The sequence below is a fragment of the Sciurus vulgaris genome (assembly GCF_902686455.1).
Source record: "Sciurus vulgaris genome assembly, chromosome: 2".
NCBI classification, from domain to species: Eukaryota; Metazoa; Chordata; class Mammalia; order Rodentia; family Sciuridae; genus Sciurus; species Sciurus vulgaris.
Genome location: NC_136462.1, coordinates 182,034,132 through 182,052,752, shown reverse-complemented (window position 1 = coordinate 182,052,752; position 18,621 = coordinate 182,034,132). Strand labels below are relative to the sequence as shown.

Here is an 18,621-nt window from a genome sequence, read left to right as displayed (position 1 = left end):
ATGCAATGAATCATATACAAATCTCCCATTATAAAGCTTAGCACACAATTTTATGTGTTGAACTCCTATTACTAAAGGACAAGCCAATTTACTTTAATCCCCCTGGAATATTCATGATAGCATTTCACATTTATTCTCTCCAAACATTACCAAACATCATACAACTGAAGAGAGGCAAAGATGGATCAGAACATGAACCTGGCTAATTGTGTGTCATTCTTTTAACCCCTAGGCTCTATACTGCCTTTCCAGAGTTCTGGAGAGCAGAGGCAGAGTGGTAGGAAGCTGAAAGGGAAAGGAAGGAGGTAATGAGGGTAGAATTGGGAGACATGTGGATAGCTATAGTCTGAGAGCTAAAGGTCCAGAGGAAGGAATGGAGAGAAAAGGCAGACTCCCAGAGAGGTAACAAGGACACATCAAGCAATTCCAATCCAGATTCCTAAATCTTAACTACCCAACCAACAGAAAAATTCTGGAAGGCGGACAGTGAACTTCCTGACATGACTCTGATGGTGGGCCACCAGCCTGGCAACAAGGAAATAGAAATTCAAAGCTTAGACAATCTTTAACCACTTTAATTGAGATAGGTCCCAGCATCAAGAAGGTTTCCCTGGGCAAATATAAGACTTCTAGTAAACTAACCACACCAAATCATCAACAGCAGAACTAGAAGAGAGACCTCAGATAAGAGTCTCCAATTTACCCCTGTGAAAACTAAGGCTCAAAGGAGGAAAAGTAAAGTGTGTAAGAGAATAAAGGCAGTTAGTAGCAGAAAACAGACTAATAATTATGAATGAAATGGATGCATTGGCACATGCCTGTAATCTCAGTTATTCAGGAGGGTAAGGCAGAAGGATCACAAGTTAAGACCAGCCTCAACAATTTAGTGAGATGCAGTCCCAAAATAAAAAATAAAAAGGGCCAGGGATGTAGCTCAGTGGTAGAGTGCCCCTTGGTTCAATCCCCAATACTGAAAAGAGAAGGAAGAAAATCTGCCTCACCACTGACTGTGTATTGAGAATTAGGATTCATATCTAAATTTCAAAATTCATAGTGATGAATTTTCATATGGGTCTGGCTAATATATATTATTCATTAAAAAAGTTTAAATTTAGAAATCAGAATAACCTGAAAGATTATATATATATATATATATATATATATGAATGAACATAAACCTGTAAGATTTTTATGAAGAAAATCTTAAAATACTATTTGAAGAACACAAAGACAATAGTACACTGCACCCTAATTCTGGATGGCAAGAGTTAGTATCATAAAGACATCAACACATCTTGGGTTACTAGATAAAAATAATGTAGCCCCTCCTAAAATAATAAATTCATAACTTTGTAACATATGAAAAAATGGCAAAAACATTTGTAATTCCTACTATAGCCTATACAAAACCTCTATAAAAAGCCCCTACAATGAGTGTGTTGGTATACACATGTAATTCCACATACCCTGTAATTCCAACTATTTGGAGGCTGACACAGGAGGATTGCAAATCCAAGACCAGCCTCAGCAATTCAGTGAGACCCTACTCAAATAAGGGGGGTGGGGGGACTGAGAACATAGCTCAGTGGTAGAGCACTTGCCTAGCATATCCAACAGCTCTGGGTTCAACCCCCAGTACCCCACAATAAAAGCCTAAATAGTTAGTAAGAAAATGACCAACCCGCAGCATAAAGGATATAAAGACACAGATTAAGGGTAGAAGGTTAATTCTTAATAAAAAGATGTACAGGTCAACCATTAAAAAAATTAATATTAACCAACTGAATTCATATAAATTAATATGAAATAAAACTAGACAAACAATATGTACATATATTATTATTTCTAGGTTTTAAAGCTTGAGGTAAATATCAGTAAATAAAATTCTTTATAGTATTATGTATGTCATAAAGTGTTTATAATAAACATTACTTCATTCTAAGAATGTTATTCTTATTGAAAAGCTGTTTCTACTTCATACACTCACACATACACACATTTCAGAATATCAACAGCAGTTTTCCCTGAGTTATTCTGGGTAATTCTTATTTTCTTTGTGATTTTCTATATTTCCTAAGTGCTACAATTATAAAAATTTCAAAAGTTTACTTAAAAATAAGTTTCAAAATGGCTATACTAATAGACTAATGTTTCATTCATCTAAAGGGCAAAGACAAAACACCCAAATTAACAAAGGTTCTGGACAATTCTTCAATATAATCATCAGGGAGATTATATATAATATTGCTATGGCAACTAGCAATTATCTGTCAAAATTATAAATATATATACTCTTTGGCCTAGGAATTCTACTTCCAAAATGTGGTTTGATAGATATGCTTATACAAATGTAAAATAATTTATATTAAAAATTGTTCCTACAGACGCAGTAGCACACGCCTATAATCCCAGCAACTCGGGAGGCTGAGGTAGGAGGATCACAAGTTCAAGGCCAGTCTCAGCAACTTAGTGAGACCCTACCTCAAAACAAAAAATAAAAAGAACTGGGGATGCAGGTAGTGATAATGCACTCCTGCATTCAATCCCTAGTAATAAAAAACAAAAACAAAAAAACTAACATTTGGTTTAGACAAAAAAATTTTAAGAAGATGATTGCAGAGCAATGTAAAAATAGTTAATGCTACTGAACTCTATGCTTCAAAATGGTTAAAATGGTAACTTATATGTTATGTATTTGTTAGTTCAGCCAGAGAATATTTCTGGAAGGATACAAAAAGCACTAGTAATAAGGCCTTCAACCAGGGAAGCTGGGATGAGATGGGGATAAAATTTTCTTTTGTGAACTAACAGAGTGCAAATTTAAAAAAATAAAATTTAAAATATGGGCTTCTTGGACAGGCATGGCAACACATGCCTGTAATCCCAGCAACTTGGGAGGCTGAGGCAGGAGGACTGCAAGTTCAAGACTGGACTTAGCAACTAGGCGAGGCCCTAAGCAACAAAGAAAGACCCTACCTCAAAATAAGAAAAATTTAAAAATAAATAAAAATGAAAATGAAAGGACTGGGGATCTGACTTGGGTAAAGCACCCCTACGTTCAATCCTTAGATCTATGAAACAAAGAAAGAAGGGCTTCTTGTTAAAGCTGTAACATAATTTTCCCTGAAATTGGGCACCTAATTTATTGCTCTGGGGTAAAGGTCAGCAAACTATAGCCCATGGGCCAAATTCAGCTAGAATCTTGTACTGATAAAGGATTATATGAACAAAACCACATTTTACATATTGCCTATAACTATTTACAGCAGCTTTTGAATAGTTGTGACAAAACTATATGGTCCTCAAAGCTTAAAATATTTATTATCTAGCCATTCACATTCTGCCAAAATCTGCTCTAGAATAATTAAAATAATTTAAATATCAAATGTGTTTTCTCATATTCATGTGGTACCCAGAGTTCTCAAATATTCATGATTATTAAGTAGGATTTTAACCTTCAGTGATTTAAATAAGCACTAGTTAATAAAGTCAAATAGTAATACACTCAATGTTGATAGCAATCAAATATTAAATATGGTCAAAGAAAATTATTCCTCAAGTAATACATGCACTTCTAGAAAAACTCAAAATGTATTCAAGCATTCAAATACAAATTTAAGTTAAAAAATTATTTTAAGTAAAAAATTATTCATGCCTTCTTAACTAGATGATCAATGCATTTAAAAAGTTACTTGTATTTGTTGCAGTTTTCTTGCTCTACATTTGTGCCTTTTGCTAAAGTTACTGAATGGAACAGGTATACTGCCCACAATGACAGGAACTGTCAGAAACTGCCCCTTCATAATACACAGCCAGCTGGAAAACTTGGCTCAAGTGGACAGCAGAGGAATGTCCTCTAGAACAAAAGCCAAGGTGCTTTGATGTGAGCTGAACACCACAATGCCAGACCCAAGTGTTGAACTGAGAGCTGGGGAGAAAGAAAGTCAGCTCCTGACTCTGCCATGTAACAGCCAGTGTGATCCCAAGAGCCCCAGGGTTACTGTCCTCATATAGCATATAATGGCACTTTAAGGTCTACCCTCAATACCCCTTGATCATTACTACTTATAGAAAAGTCAATGGAGAGATTACCACAAAGGATCAGAAATGGGTCACGTACTAATTAGATAGAACAGCCTTGCCAGGAGGAGTCTTCAGTTATTCACCCTCTGAAGATTTCTTCAGATGAGAACCAAATTTGATCAGACTACCAAGGCCCAGAACTAAGCCAATGTCCAGAGAAAGAGAGTTGAAACTTTGAAACTAAAGATCTTCAACATCCTTTTAAAAACAAATTTTAGACTTGGGTTGTAGCTCAGTGGTATAGTGCTTGCCTAGCACATGTGAGGCACTAGGTTCCATCCTCAGCACCACATAAAAAAACATAAATAAAATAAAAAGTATTGTGTGTCCACCTACAAAAACAAAACAAAAAAACTATTTAAAAATTCTACTAAAAAATCCTAATAGTCTTCATATTGTGTAACAATTTTCAATTGTATCCTGCAGAGCTTCAGAGGTTTTGCAAAAGTGTATGTTTTAAAAAGAATGAAACTATTTTTAAAAAAAAAGACAAAAAATGCACACTGAAACATGTTTAGGCCAAATTTAAAATAACAGAAACCACCAATACACATAATTTTGTACCATACACATAATTCTGTCCTAGAACAAAGCTTTTTCCTCCCACCTATGTTTATTCTAAGCATGCTGTTTAGGAAAAGTCATTCTGACAATGGCCATGTGCATCAAGCTCATCTCACTGGTATAACCAAATAGAGAAAAAATAAATAAATAAAAATAAGCCACTGAAGTGCTCCAAATCATCAGTCCCCAGCCCTTTTATTTTTATTTTTATTTATTTATTTATTTTTTGGGTGCTGGGGATCAAACCCAGGGCCTTGTGCTTACAAGGCAAGCACTCTACCGACTGAGCTATCTCCCCAGCCCCTTATTTTTATTTTTAATTTTTTCTTATTTTGAGACAGGGTCTTAACTAGGTTGCTTAAGGTCACAACTCTGACTATATATCAGAATTCATGGGAACATGTGTGCTGCTCACATTTCCAACCTTAAAAGTGAAGATTATTCATTTTAAACTTTACTTTAAAACTTGTTTTCATCTTAAACATTTAAAACTCTTGTTTTGTGGAGTTGAAAATATAGCTCAGTGGTAAAGTGCTTGCATGAGTGAGGCCCTGGGTTCAAATCCCAGTACCACAAACAAAACTACTGCTTTTACCAGTAAGACATTTTGGGGTTCTACAAAAAAGTTCATTAGGAACAGGGTTTCTGATGCTGAAAAAGGTATAAAAAGCACTAATATCAAGAAGTGTTGAAGACCATTTATATATCTGTAAATTCCAGAAATTACTATGAAGACCTATCAAAAAGAAGTGTGCTTCACCTGAAGTATGTTTGTGTGTACATACTGGTTGGGGTGGGAAAGGGTTGGTCAGCCAGCCTAGCCAATGTGACTTTCAAAAACAAATTTGTTTTTTGTTTTACTTCTTAGTTATAAATAGTGACAGTACTTGAGTATACTGACTGTGTTACTGGCTACACAGGCTATACTTGTTATAAAATTGTGCAAAGCTATATGCATACATAAATAAGTACTGTACATATATGCAGCTGGTAAAATCTGAATAAGCTTGCAGAATGTGCCAATGTCAATGTCTTGGTTTTGATATTGTGTTAATCTGTGGGATCCTCCTGACATGGGAGGAAGTTTGGGCAATAGTTCATTAGACTTCTCATTAGTAGTATCTTTCTCTGCAACCTCCTGTGAATCTATAACTATTCCAAAATAAAAGTTTAAATAAAAAAAAACTTAGTAAATAAAAAGTGAAACTGTAAGGATACCTACTCCCTCTGGCCTTTCTGAGAGTTTAAATTATGGCAAGTCTAATATTTCAAGAAATCAAAGGAAAAGAGATTGCTGAGTAAGAAAAGCCAAGTATAAGATAAGACAAATAAATTACTTTATAAATGCACATAAATTTGATGTATGCAAATAAATTATATTAAGTAAAGATCCAAACGTTAATTTCAAAAATTGATGTACATATTGACCTACAGCATAATTAAGGACAAGGAAATAATATTCCATCACAGACAGGCTGGGTCTTTTTCTCATAATCACCACAGATAACCCTCTTTACTGGAAAACACCTCCAAACCCTTCTACACAACCAACAGACGGAGGCCCCAGGCAGCCTTTTTGTATATTGTGAACCTACCCACACCCACAACCTGCCCCACCACCAGTCAGATGATTAGACCAAGGTGGGCATTTAGCCTAGGACAAACCTCTGTCCCCTTCCACAGATGACCATTCCAAAGGCTAATATCTGATCTCAACCCAGCTGGAATTCCTTGCCCAGGAATTTAGAATTGGACAGAGCTAGTCTCTTGAACACAAAAAGTTAAAATGGGGAAAGTGGGAAGGGACCATGGGTGACCACTTTGCAATTTCCAAGAAAATTAACAAGTAGCAAAAAGGTTTTAAAAAGAACCAAATCAACCCCAGGAAGAAGGAAGAAACAGGCTAGACCACGCCCCTGAAGATGTAATTCTAGACTCCTAAGCCTGGATACAATTTTGCCTCTGGGTCTAGGATCTTGTCTATTTTCCCAACAATGTTTGTACTTGCTCCCAAAAGATGCTAACCAATGTCTCAGTATTTCTGGTCAGGCAGGCAAATGCCAATATACCCACAGTACTTAGGATGGCCCTCAGAGTTAGCCAGACAGCAGCCACCTCTGCCATAACTATAATAGCAAGTGAATGGTCAGCAAATGGGGCCAGGGATCAATGATGGTCTCCCCAAGACAGGTAGAGAGGTACCACCCCACAGGCAATCCCAAAGAGAAAGATGATGAAGATATGTCAGGAAAACAATAGGAAAGAGAAATGTTATAAAACCAGCCTCCATTTCTTTACACCACAAAGAAAATTTACCTCAAAGACAAGATGGGTCCATAAGAAAGTTAAATTGTCACCCCAGGTCTTGGTTCCTTGCTATCCAACGTCTCACTGTGTGACCAAGGCCCTTCCCCTTTATTGGCTTCAAATACCTTCAGCAGATGATAAATTGGAGCTATGATTCCTCAAGTCCTCTCTTATTCTATTAATGGGCCATTTAAGGCAGCCTGAATAACCAGAAAGCTGAACCCAAAGGCAAACTCAGTCCACTGTTAGTACTGCATAACTGGGGCTTCTGACATGACTCCCCATTGTTGCTAGCTTCAACATTCTCTCCCAGGACAAGTCTGTGCTTCTCTACATCTACACCTGTGTTCTGGAAGCTCAACCCACCTGAATCATGAAGTCGTTTTCCTCCTGGACTTCACAGATACAACGGACCACCTCAAAATCATAGCGGTCATCCCCATCGAGTTCCTCATCTGGGTTGGTGGTCACATCGACATCTTGGCCATACTCCTCATCACTCCAAAGAAAACTCTCAGAAGAGGATTCACTCAAATTATCCTCCTCTGGAACGTGAGGGAAACCAACAGTCACTATTTTAAATTATAGTTATAAAATGTATAAAACCCTAGCTTGTTCAGAATAGAAAATGACCTTACTCCAGGGCTGGGAAATCAGGAATCAATCAATCTGTTCCTTGGGGTTGTCATTAGTCCAAATGGAGTACGCTGCCTAGCAATGAACTGAAATCCATTTCCTCATTTCACTGAAAGAGCATGAAGCTCAAGGTCAGTGGCTGCTTGAGGTCACAGATCTGTCAGTGAGCTTCAATTCTTTTTTTTTTTTAGCTTCAATTCTTTATAAACTACATAGTCCATAACTAAAATTTCCCTCAATCTTCCCATGGAGCCAGCCCTGATGAATAAGGCTGTGTCCACAGCCACCTTTAAAGTTCTGCAGACAATGGGGAAAGAGGAAGGGGAAGATCCCAGGAACAATCAGAATCAGAATCAGTAAGTCTTGGTACCCGATTAGCTATAATCAAGCTAACATTTACCACATGCTTATTCTGTGCCAGACACTGTTCTAAGTACTACTTTCTAACAAATGATCAAGTCAGCAGTGAGCGCCCTTACCAGCTGCTTTCAATTTCCCTTTGTGGTTTCCAGATTCTGAGCCATGGAGCTGAGGGCTCATATGGACTCCAGGCTTGTGTGAGGACCCACACCTGGTGACAGCAAATGCCTTGGGTGGAGAAGGTTCCTGGGAGGTGTCACTTATCTCCTCACTGCAGGGGCATTCTGGAAGAACAGCATGAGAAAGAAATGAGCAACTCCAGACATCATTTTTTTTTTAATTATTACTTTATTTGTTTGTTTTTTGGTACACAGAATTGAACCCAGGGACACTTTTAAAACTGAGTTACATCCCCAACTCTCTTTAATTTTTATTTTGAGACAGGGTCTCACTAAGTTGCTGAAGCTAGCCTCAGACTTGCAATTCTCCTGCTTCGGCTTCCCATGTTGCTAGGATTACAGGTGTGTAACACCACACCTGGCAACCCCAGACATCATTAGGGTATTACAAAACCAACCTCATCCAACCAGTAAGCCTGCTGTTCTAATAGCTCAAAGGTTTAACAACAATTCAACCAAGAAAACGTATGGAGGGCAGATTTAGGATTTCACACTTCCAGTTACCTCTGAGAACTCCAAACCCAAATATTCCCTTTTCACCATCATCTTCCTCCCCTGTTTCTGGTAAGATTGTTTTCTAAGTCAGAAACTACAATGAACGGGGGAGGGTAAGGTGGCAGCCTGTAATCCCAGCAGCTCAGGAGGCTAACGCAGGAGGATTACAAGTTCAAAGCCTGCCTCAGCAATTTAGCAAGGTCCTAAACAATTCAGCAAGACTTTGTCTCTAAATAAAATATAAAAAGGGCTGGGGATGTGGCTCAGTAGTAAGCATTCCTGAGTTCAATCCCCTGTACCAGTACCAAAAAAAAACCCAAAAAACTACAATGAAAATAAAACCTGACATCTCTTTAACTGCCAAGGTTTAACATAGACTTTCTTAAACATTTTTGTTGAGGTACACCCACACATTTCAAGAATGAATTCTTTCTTGAAAGATATATGTGAACTGTCATTCATCTACACATCCTCTCAGACTTTGTTGCTTCTGTATATATGGTCCTATGAAGGGAGGTGTACTGCTCCATAAGGCTAGTGGGGAGGCTTTCATAAATGCCAGTCAGAGCTGGTCATGGTGGTACATGCCTATATCTCAGCAACTCAGGAGGCTGAGGCAGGAGGATCAAAAATTCAAAGCCAGCTTCAGCAACTTAGTGAGACCCTGTCTCAAAATTAAAAATAAATAAATATAAAGGGCTGGAAATGTAGCTCAGTGGTAAAGCACCTCTGGGTTCAATCCCTAGTACCAAAAATAAATAAATAAATGAAAAATAAAAAATGCCAGTTGGGCCTTGTAAGACCTGGCAATGTACCCCACCCCAGGCCACCCCCACCAGCATCCATGCTAGGCTCAGTCCACAAGTCCAGGGAAAGGCCTGCTGGTCCCTCCTCTCCTCAGTGCAGGTCCACAGGCTAGCACAGGAGGAAGTCATCCCTTCACACCCAAGAAACCCTCAGGAAAATTACCAGGTTTGGTTTTCTTTTTCTTTTTCTTTTTCTTCTTTGGCTTCACTCTCACAAACTCTTTGAATTTCTTCTCTTTGTTCTTTTCCTTATCTTTTGCAGCTACAATTAAACACAAGTTTATGTGTTGGCATTTTAATGTTTTTTCAGCACAGGGATGTTTATTCTTTCCTTAAATAATTAAGCACATCCAGCGGGAAGAAACAGAATATGCAGAACTAAGTTCTTGGCTTGGCTGTGCCAGGGAGGTCATCTTTCTTGCCCTTGAGGGCTCTATAGTAGCTGTAGGACAGAGTCACTCTTCCATCACTTGGTCTCTAGACGCCAGGAGACAACTAACTGCTGGCTGCTATTGTAAATGAGTTTTGGTGAAACATGCCATGCTCGTTTGTTATATATTGCCTATGGCTGATTTCATGCTTCAAAAGCAGAGTTAAGCAGCAAGGACAGAGGCCTTGGGTCTTCAAAGCTAAAAATAAGTATTATCTATTCCTCCCACAGTCCATTTGCTTGGTACTTGGGATTAAATATCAGCCTCTAGCCTATGCTAGACGAAGTTCTATTATCAAACTTATTATCCAACTATATCCCCAGCCCTTCTCATATTGAGACAGGGTCTTGCTAAATTGCCCAGGCTGGTCTTATACATGTGATCCTCCTGTCTCAGCATCCCAAGTCACTAGGATCGATCACAGGTGTGGGCTGCCACACCTGGCTATTCTTATCTGTCCCTTTACAGAAAAGTTTGCCAACCCTATTTGGATCACTGTTCCTCAACCCTGTCTGGAATCGTTTAGGGAGCTTTAAAAAAATAAATACATAAATAAATAAGAGCTAGTGATTTAGCTCAGCAACAGAGCTCTTGCCAGTATGCACAAAAACAAACAAACAAAACAAAACAAATGCAAAAAAAGCTCAGCTCAGTGGCACATTCCTTAATCCCAGAGGCTTAGGCAGGAGAATCTAGTTAAAGGCCAGCCTCAGCAACTTAGCAAGACCCTTTCTCAAAATAAAAACAAATAAAAAGACTATTGCAACACTGAGATACAATCCCTGTTCTTTTTGTTTTTTATTCTGAGACAGGTTGCGCAGGGTCTCACTAAATTGCTGAGGTTGGCTTTGAATTTCTGCTCCTACTGTCTCAGCCTCCCAAGTTGCTAGGCTTACAGTTGTGCACCACCATGACCAGTGCTCAGGCAGGGCTCAAATGTTCCTCCCACCTCATCTTCCCAGATAGTTGACACTACAGAAACACACTACCATGCCCTGTGTCTCAAAGACATTTAAAAGAAGATCTACCTGACTCTCAAGGGTCATATCAGCACTGCAGCCCTAGTCCCTTTCCCAGATAGGTACCCAGGAATTGTCAGAGAGGAATAATGGGCTACAGCTAGCTGGCATATCTGAGGTCTATAGGCTAGGGAACATACAGGACTGTCTTTGGGCAGCTTTCCTGCTAAAATACATTAAGACTGAAGAAGAAAGTCCAACAAATGAGAAATCTAGAAAAGAACTTTGTCCATTTTTCAAAAACACTCATTTTTAAATCAAAAACTAAAATTCAGAGAAATAAGTTGACTTAGTCAAAGTCATATAACTGATTAGCAGAAACAAACCCAAAGACCAAAGAAGCCTGAGCTGACCTCTGCAAGACATCAGAGTTGGTATACTGTGAAACTTCACTTGGAAACACCAATCTACTTCGACCCTCTACATTTGTGTATTCAACTCGAGGCCTGGCTGACAGGAGAGGAGGCATGTGAGTGACAGAATTACCCAAGGCTAAAGTCAGAAGGGATATCCTTCAGGACAGATGATCAGCGTATTCCCCTTGGGACCTCTGAACCTTTGCCCTGCCTGTCCCAGCACAAGAATATTGTTCTTCTTCCCTTGCTTTCTGGGGAAGCTCCTCTTTAACTTTACCCCTGAGGGCCTGGGCTTTTAGCTCAGGCTGCTGTAATGAAACAGACTGGGTGGCTTCCACAACAGACATTTATTTCCCAGAGTTCTAGGTGTTGGCCAATCTGATTTGCTGCATCCCCACATGAAACAGGGAAGGAACATCCCTCTCTGAATTTTTCTTAAAGGATGCTAACCCCATCATGAAGGATGCTAGCCCCACTTTTTAACATCATCTAAACTTAATTACCTCCCAAAGGTTCCCTCTCCAAATACCATTACACTAGAGGACAGGACTTAACATATGAATTCTAAGAGTGGGGAAGAGTCTGAGACACAAGTCAACCCAGAGCAAGGCCTAACTTGAATGCCACCTCCTTTCATTCCAGCTCCTATCCTACAGGCAAAAGCTTCATCTGTGTTCTCACAGCATTTTATGTATTCCTAAAATAGAAATGAACCCTTGTCACTGTTTATGTGTTTCTTCCCCCACATGAAAGGGCTCTGACTCAGTTATACAGTTCTGCATCACCACTTTGAGAAATGAGGAAACCAGATTTGTGAAGAGAGCTGAGTGAAGTCACACAGGAACAGTGTTCACTGCTGAGATGGCTCAAAAGACTCTCAAGAACTGCTTCTTATGCTCTACCTTATCCACCCAGAAACTGAGGGGACCAGACCCCTCAATAAAAAAAAAATTTCTGCAGGGTGTTTTCTACTCCTGTTGGTTCTCCTAGAATCCCCAGGCTCCATCAGAGAAATCCACTAGAACACATAACCAAATAGAGTATTTGCTATATAGTCAAACAATAGTATTCAGCATAAAAAGAGTGTGTGTGTGTGTGTGTATGTGTGTGTGTGTGCATGCATTTTTTTAAACAGTCACCATCCCCAAGAAGCACTATTGTCACTTAAGCAGAAGAAGTATCTATTTGTCACTTAAGCAAAAGTCAAGTCCACACACACTTCATATCCCTGTGAATTAGCAAACAGAATACCTGGAATCAGAGTCTCATCCTAAAACATCCTTCCACCTGAACTCCCCACACTGTCTGAAATTCCACTCCAAAGATAAGGGCTTTCTTAGAAGCCTGTGGTGTAACCTGGTTCTATTCTTTCAAATTTTAAAGCATCGTTATTAGGTTACACAAGTATTAGCAAACTGACACACCAGGGAGGTTCTGATGGGAGAAAGGTGAGGGGAGATGCCTACCACAGAGGTTCCCTTGGGAAATAATGAGGCAGCCACACTGAGGAATCCTCAGAATGCTTTGCACATTCACTCTGGTTGACAGCCAGCAATGTAACAAAGGCTGACCTTTCTAGAGAGCCTACTCCTCAGGCAATGATCTTGAAGCTCCTGCTGACTCATGGCAGACACTGGACTAGTGGCCAAGGTTTCAATTTCCCATCTAGATCACAGCAGGATGGCCAGTCTGATGGTAACTGCTGAACATCTCAGTAATCAGGCAGAAGACATATTTGGATAGTCACCAAGCTGCCTATGAGTTCTGTGTCCACCTGATAATAAGGGTAGGGCTGTAGTCCTTGTTGGATGCACAAATGCTATCTTCCACCTGAGGGATATAGAAATGACCAGGCTATAGCTCCGACAGTGGGTGAGTAACCTGTGTGGCACATCTGCTACCAAATGGACCAATTTTACTAAGAATACTTTAAACAGGCTAAAACATAGGAATTTAAAGGACCCAAAAGTATCTCCTACAGCATTATTGTATTTGACCATCCCTCTCACCCTGGTGAGTATACAGCAGGTGCTATTTTTAAAAGCCAATAGGTAAAAATTCCCAGTTTACCCAGAGATTTTCAAAACTCCACTGAAAGGAATCCTGCAGTATCAAAGAGAATAAAATGCCAGGTAAACATAATGTATAAGATCCAAGGTGTTACAAGAAAGCAGAAAATCAATCATTCAATTCTCTTCAGTATTCCAAAATGGTGAGGGCTTACCTAGGCTAAGCGGTCCTATAGCCTAAGAGGTTGGCTGAATTTAGAACTCATTTCTGCCTGAGCTAATGTTTCCACTGAGACAAGGAGCTAATGTCTTATTAAATTTATTACAGGCTAGAAACTGTGCTAAATATTTAATTTAAGCTGGGTCATTTAATATAACAAAGTTATTTCCATTTTACAGATGAGGAAAGTGAAACTTAGCAAGTTCTTTCCCAAGATCATAGAGCAAGCAAATGGTAGAAGCTGGCTCCAAACTTTGGTGAGCTGACTCGGAGCCTGCACATGCTACTCAACATGAACCAAGACAGTGAAGGACATACAGTTAACCAGGAATCCCAAAGCCAGACAGTGGACCTGCACATGGCCAGGAACATCTACCCCACATTCAGGTGCAAAATCTCTCTTCAGACAATTACCATGAACAGGGACACACAGGGGAACTATGTCCTAGCACAAAGATAAGATTATCATCATGGTGGTCAGGCAATTATGACTTTCCTGGGTCCCTTTATGGCCTCCTACCTGCCAAGTCTAGGCTTTGGAACAACCTGGTTCTGGTGACTCTGTTGTTTAGGGTAGGTAACAACCCTTTACAGTGTTACATCCTAGTCCTGCCAAGATGTTACTTCATTACTCCATCCAGTTCTGCTACTTCAACTGGCTCTGACACTTCAGTGATCTCCACTTCCCTCCGTGCCATTTCTAATCCCTGAGTCCTGGCTCCATCCACAGCTCTGCAGAGCCTACAACTTATCAGTGAGTCAACAAAATTCTTCCCTCAAGGCTCTTGAAATCCAGCAAGAGAGTTCACACAAATGCACTAACTTCAGCCACATATGGTTGAGATGAATGAAATCCTGGAACAAGGGGAAGGCCTTGCAATAAGATCAATAAGTAGACTAGCTCATAGATTCATCATAAGAACTCAGGAAGTTTATACACAGAAAGGCACAGAGAGTTCAGGAGACCTGCAGAGTCCAACTGTGTCAAAGGAACCGAATGGGACTCATGACCTATATGCCCAACTCCAAAACCTATGCTCTGAAGAAGCAGTATCCCATCCTTAAATAACTTATCAATGAGTGATATAATCAATGGTATACAGCCATTGTATACAGCCCAGTGGTAAAGCACCTATGGGTTCAACCCCCAAATATCAACAAATTAAAATAAAAAGGGTCAGGAATCTAACTGAGTGGTAGAGCATCCCTGGGTTTAATCATTAGCCCCATTTAAAAAAAAAAAAAAAAAAGTTGGGAGGCTAGGGATACAGCTCAGTGGTAAGTCACATCTGAATGTCAATGAGCAAGACTCAGTCTTTAAATACGTATTCTTTTTATATTTGGGTAAAGTACAAAAATTACAAATTGTACATTTAGGACTTGGCACCTGGCTCAGTGGTAAGATTACCTACCTAGTCCTTGCATGTGTGAGGCCCTGAGTTCAATCTCCAATACCACCACCAAAACAACAAAACTAAACTAAATTTAGCACCACTGAAATACTGAATTGGAATGTCAGCAATAGGCTACATATACAACAGTGGTCCCTTAAGACTTCTTTTTTTTTTTTTGTGGTGCTGGGGATTGAACCCAGGGCCTTGTGCGTGTGAGGCAAGCACTCTGCCAACTGAGCTATCCCCAGCCCCACTTAAGATTTTATCACTTAGTGATGTCATAACCCAGATGAGTTTGTATAAGTATATCCTATGATAGTCACACAACTACAAAATTGTCTGAGGACACATTTTTCAGAACGTGTACCAGCAGTTAAGCGACTTACAACTGTATTTTTAACAAGTCATCCAGTGACTCCCATGCAGGAAGGCTGGATGCTTCTTCAGGTGAGATCTGGGTCAGGTAAATATTGTAGGTGGTATTTGTGAGGGGGGGAAATCTCAATGACAGGTCCCTTAACTCCTAGGAAATAAGCCTGACCCCAGAATTAACCAAGTTATCGAAAACAGAGAGATCTAAAATCACCTAAAAGATAAAAATGGTCACCCAAGAAAACAGGACTGGCTAGTAACAGACATTAACATCCCTAAGGAATAAGTGTTTGGTCCCAAAGACAGCAAGTAGTGACCAGGCAAGAGGATATTACAGCCTGAGAACAGAACAAGTCCCTTGCTGCTTTGTGCCAGAATAACCATAATCATGAGCACCAGGCAAAAGGAGATTTATGTCTCTTTTGCAATGTTCAGGTCAGAGCCTGGTAATAAACTGTTGTTGAATGAACAGGTTGATCTATTTTAGCCTGAGGCAATCTAACTCCAGTACTCTGATCCCAAGCTCAAAAAGCAACTTTCCTTTTCCAGAGACTGTCTGAGCTGGACAGAAGAAAGATAATTTGGGTAGCTGTAGGCAGACCCTTTTTTTTTTCTCACCTTTTAGTGGTACTGGGGATAAACCCAGGCCCTCATGCATGCTAGGCAAGCCCTCTACTGCTCAGCTACTTCCAGTCCTTTTTTAAATTCTATTTTTGAGACAACATCTCACTATGTTGCCCAGGATAGCCTTGAACTTGTGATCCTCCTATCTCAGCCTCCTGAATGGCTGGGATTACAGACATACCATCACAAACAGAAAGACAGACTTTGTTTTAAAAGAATAACTGACACTGGGCCTCAGTCTACTGTAGTCTGGCTTCTACAGGTCTTCTCTGAGAGACATCCAATTCCCTATGGGGGCCCAAGGAAGACTCTAGTATGTCACTAAGTTGGTGCCCTGCCCTCAGCCCACATAGGGTTCTCTTCCTAGTATCCCCTGGCCAGCTGGTCTTCCTCGGGCAACTCCTTTAGCTGAGTGCTTGATCTAACCAAGTGCATAACCAGAGCACCTATAGCTGAGGGTAACAGAGCTGTACGGTCCAATAAATTCAATATCCACTAGCCAATGCAGTTACTGAGCATCTGAAATGTGGTTAGTCTAAATTTGAGATGTTCATTAAGTATAAAACACACACTAGACTCTAAAGGTTTAGTACTAGAAAAAGAGTATAGAACTTGTAACTTATATTGATTATGACAATGATAATACAGTCATATGTCCCTTAACGACAGGGATACACTCTGGAAAATTCAACATTAGGCAATTAAGTCACTGTACAAGCATCACAGAGGGTGCTTACATAAACAAAGACGGTTGTATCACTACTCGATATACTCTTTTGGGACCACTGTCTCTTATGTTGTATGTCACTGACCAAAATGTCATTATATAGCACATAACCATATTTTGGATATAGTGAATCAAGATATATTGTTTAAAGTAATATCTGTTTCTATCTGTTGATTCATCTGTTTATTTATTTATTTTTAGAACTGGCAACTGAACCCATGGGTGCTTTACCACTGAGTTACATCTCCAACCTTTTTGTTTATTTTGAGATAAGGTCACCATAAGTTGTTGAGAGCCTCATTATGTTGCTGAGGCTAGCCTTGAACTTGTGATCCTCCTGCCTTGGCCTCCCGAGTTGCTGGGTTTACAGGTTTGTGCCACCACATCTGGCTTCTTTTCACAGTTTTACAATGTGGTTACTAGAAATTTTTAATTTATACACGTGGCTTACAAATTTCTGATAGATAACAGCACACATGACTAAGAAACTCCAAACTGGCCTGAATGTGTTATATCTTCCCAGCATGATTGTTGAATGATATCTTAGAGGACCAGAGATAACCTTCAGATGGCATGGCTCTGTCCTACTGTCCTGAATCTTCATTTAATATGTATTTCCTTGGGGATGCTGTTGGATGCTAGGAATTCCGCATTTCATTTAAATCTATACACCTGAATGGAAAAACCTTTACAATTCAAAAAGATATGTAGTGATATTACAATTTCAAGTGAAAACAAGATGGGAGGTCATAGAATTTATTAGAAATCCATTATTTTTTCTGAAATTTCCCCTAAAAACATAATTTCTCAATTTTTATGTTTCAGAAGAGAATTCCAAAATGGTTCTCTATAATTAAATATGAAATGAGATTTTGTGGTGCTCCATACTAGGACCATTGTGGTTTTTAAACAAAATAAACAAGTTAGTTTTCTTTGAAAATAACTTCAACTGCAATTAAGAAGAAAGAGGATTTGTTGAGTAGCAGAATCACATATCACTTTTTAGTTCTTTTGTGCTTTTGTCCTGCTGGCAGGGATGGGAGACAGGTTTGGGGAGGAGAGGAGAAGAGAGGAGGCTAACACTCACGCTGTTTTGGGCATGAGTTCTCTTGCTGGTTTCTGAAGGAGCTCCCTTGCTCAACTGTCCCCACTCATCTTGGGAGCACCAAGGCCTTCAGAGACTAGGTAACTTTCTCAAGATAACTTGGGCAGCAAGAGGCAGAGACAAGAATGAGAGTTAAGTATTGCTGCTTCCTTCAGGAGGACCATAGCTCCATGATACAATGCCTGGGGAACACATCATTTTCAATCATGTGGGATTAACCAGACCAAACCAACCTAATGCCTGCTTTCTGTGTCACAAACATAAACACAGTGACCTTTGCAGCAGGGTCCACCACAGCACAACACAGAACCAAGATACTTACTTGGGGAACTGGCAGAGACTCGCTTCCTGGTCAAGCCTTCCTGGCTGGCTTTGTCAGAAGTCGAAGAACCCCTTGTCTGGACATGTCTCTTCCCTGGGCTCTCTTCTGGCTCCAGCGATTTATCCATTCCATGGAAATACTTCATGTGATAATGCAACAGTTTCGCTTTGCGGAAAAATTTTAAACAGTCCACAACCTTGCATCTAAACTTGTGGTCTAGGTCGACAGCTGGCGCATTAGATGTCACAAAATCATCTGTTTTCTTAAAAGTATTTGGTACTGGAAAAAAACAAAAACAAAAACAAAAGATCCCTTTGTGTTTATCCTAGTTATTAAAAAACATGCATTAGCATCTGGCAATAGAAAGTAAAACTTATTATGTAGCCCAAGACATCAAGCAGACAGCAATTACCTCCCAAAATTACTGTTTGCAGAAAATCACAGGTAAAAACTGTGATTCGTATTTAGAAAGAAGAGATTAACATGCTCATTTTAAGCAACTTACAAGTTCTCAGGATTTCACTGATTTTGGGGAGAGAACAGGGGAATATCCTAAGAAAAATCAGGGACCTCAAGTCAGCACTTGTTGCTTGTGAGTTGGACTAGATTGAT

General features: G+C 39.6%; 1 protein-coding gene across 7 annotated transcripts in view; it reads right to left on the bottom strand.

The window, feature by feature from the left end:
- Nucleotides 1-18,621, bottom strand: part of PHF20 (PHD finger protein 20) — a 125,172-nt gene that overhangs the window by 17,058 nt on the left and 89,493 nt on the right. For 6 of the 7 annotated variants that reach the window (XM_079128138.1, XM_079128142.1, XM_079128141.1 and 3 more), the window contains 4 exons: nt 18,010-18,288; nt 9,594-9,692; nt 8,070-8,234; nt 7,321-7,499 (listed from right to left, as the gene is read on the bottom strand). In XM_079128138.1, coding sequence (XP_078984264.1) covers nt 7,321-7,499; nt 8,070-8,234; nt 9,594-9,692; nt 18,010-18,288 — 722 coding nt within the window. The remainder of the gene's footprint in view (nt 1-7,320; nt 7,500-8,069; nt 8,235-9,593; nt 9,693-18,009; nt 18,289-18,621) is intronic. The other variant, XM_079128140.1, reaches the window with a different exon arrangement.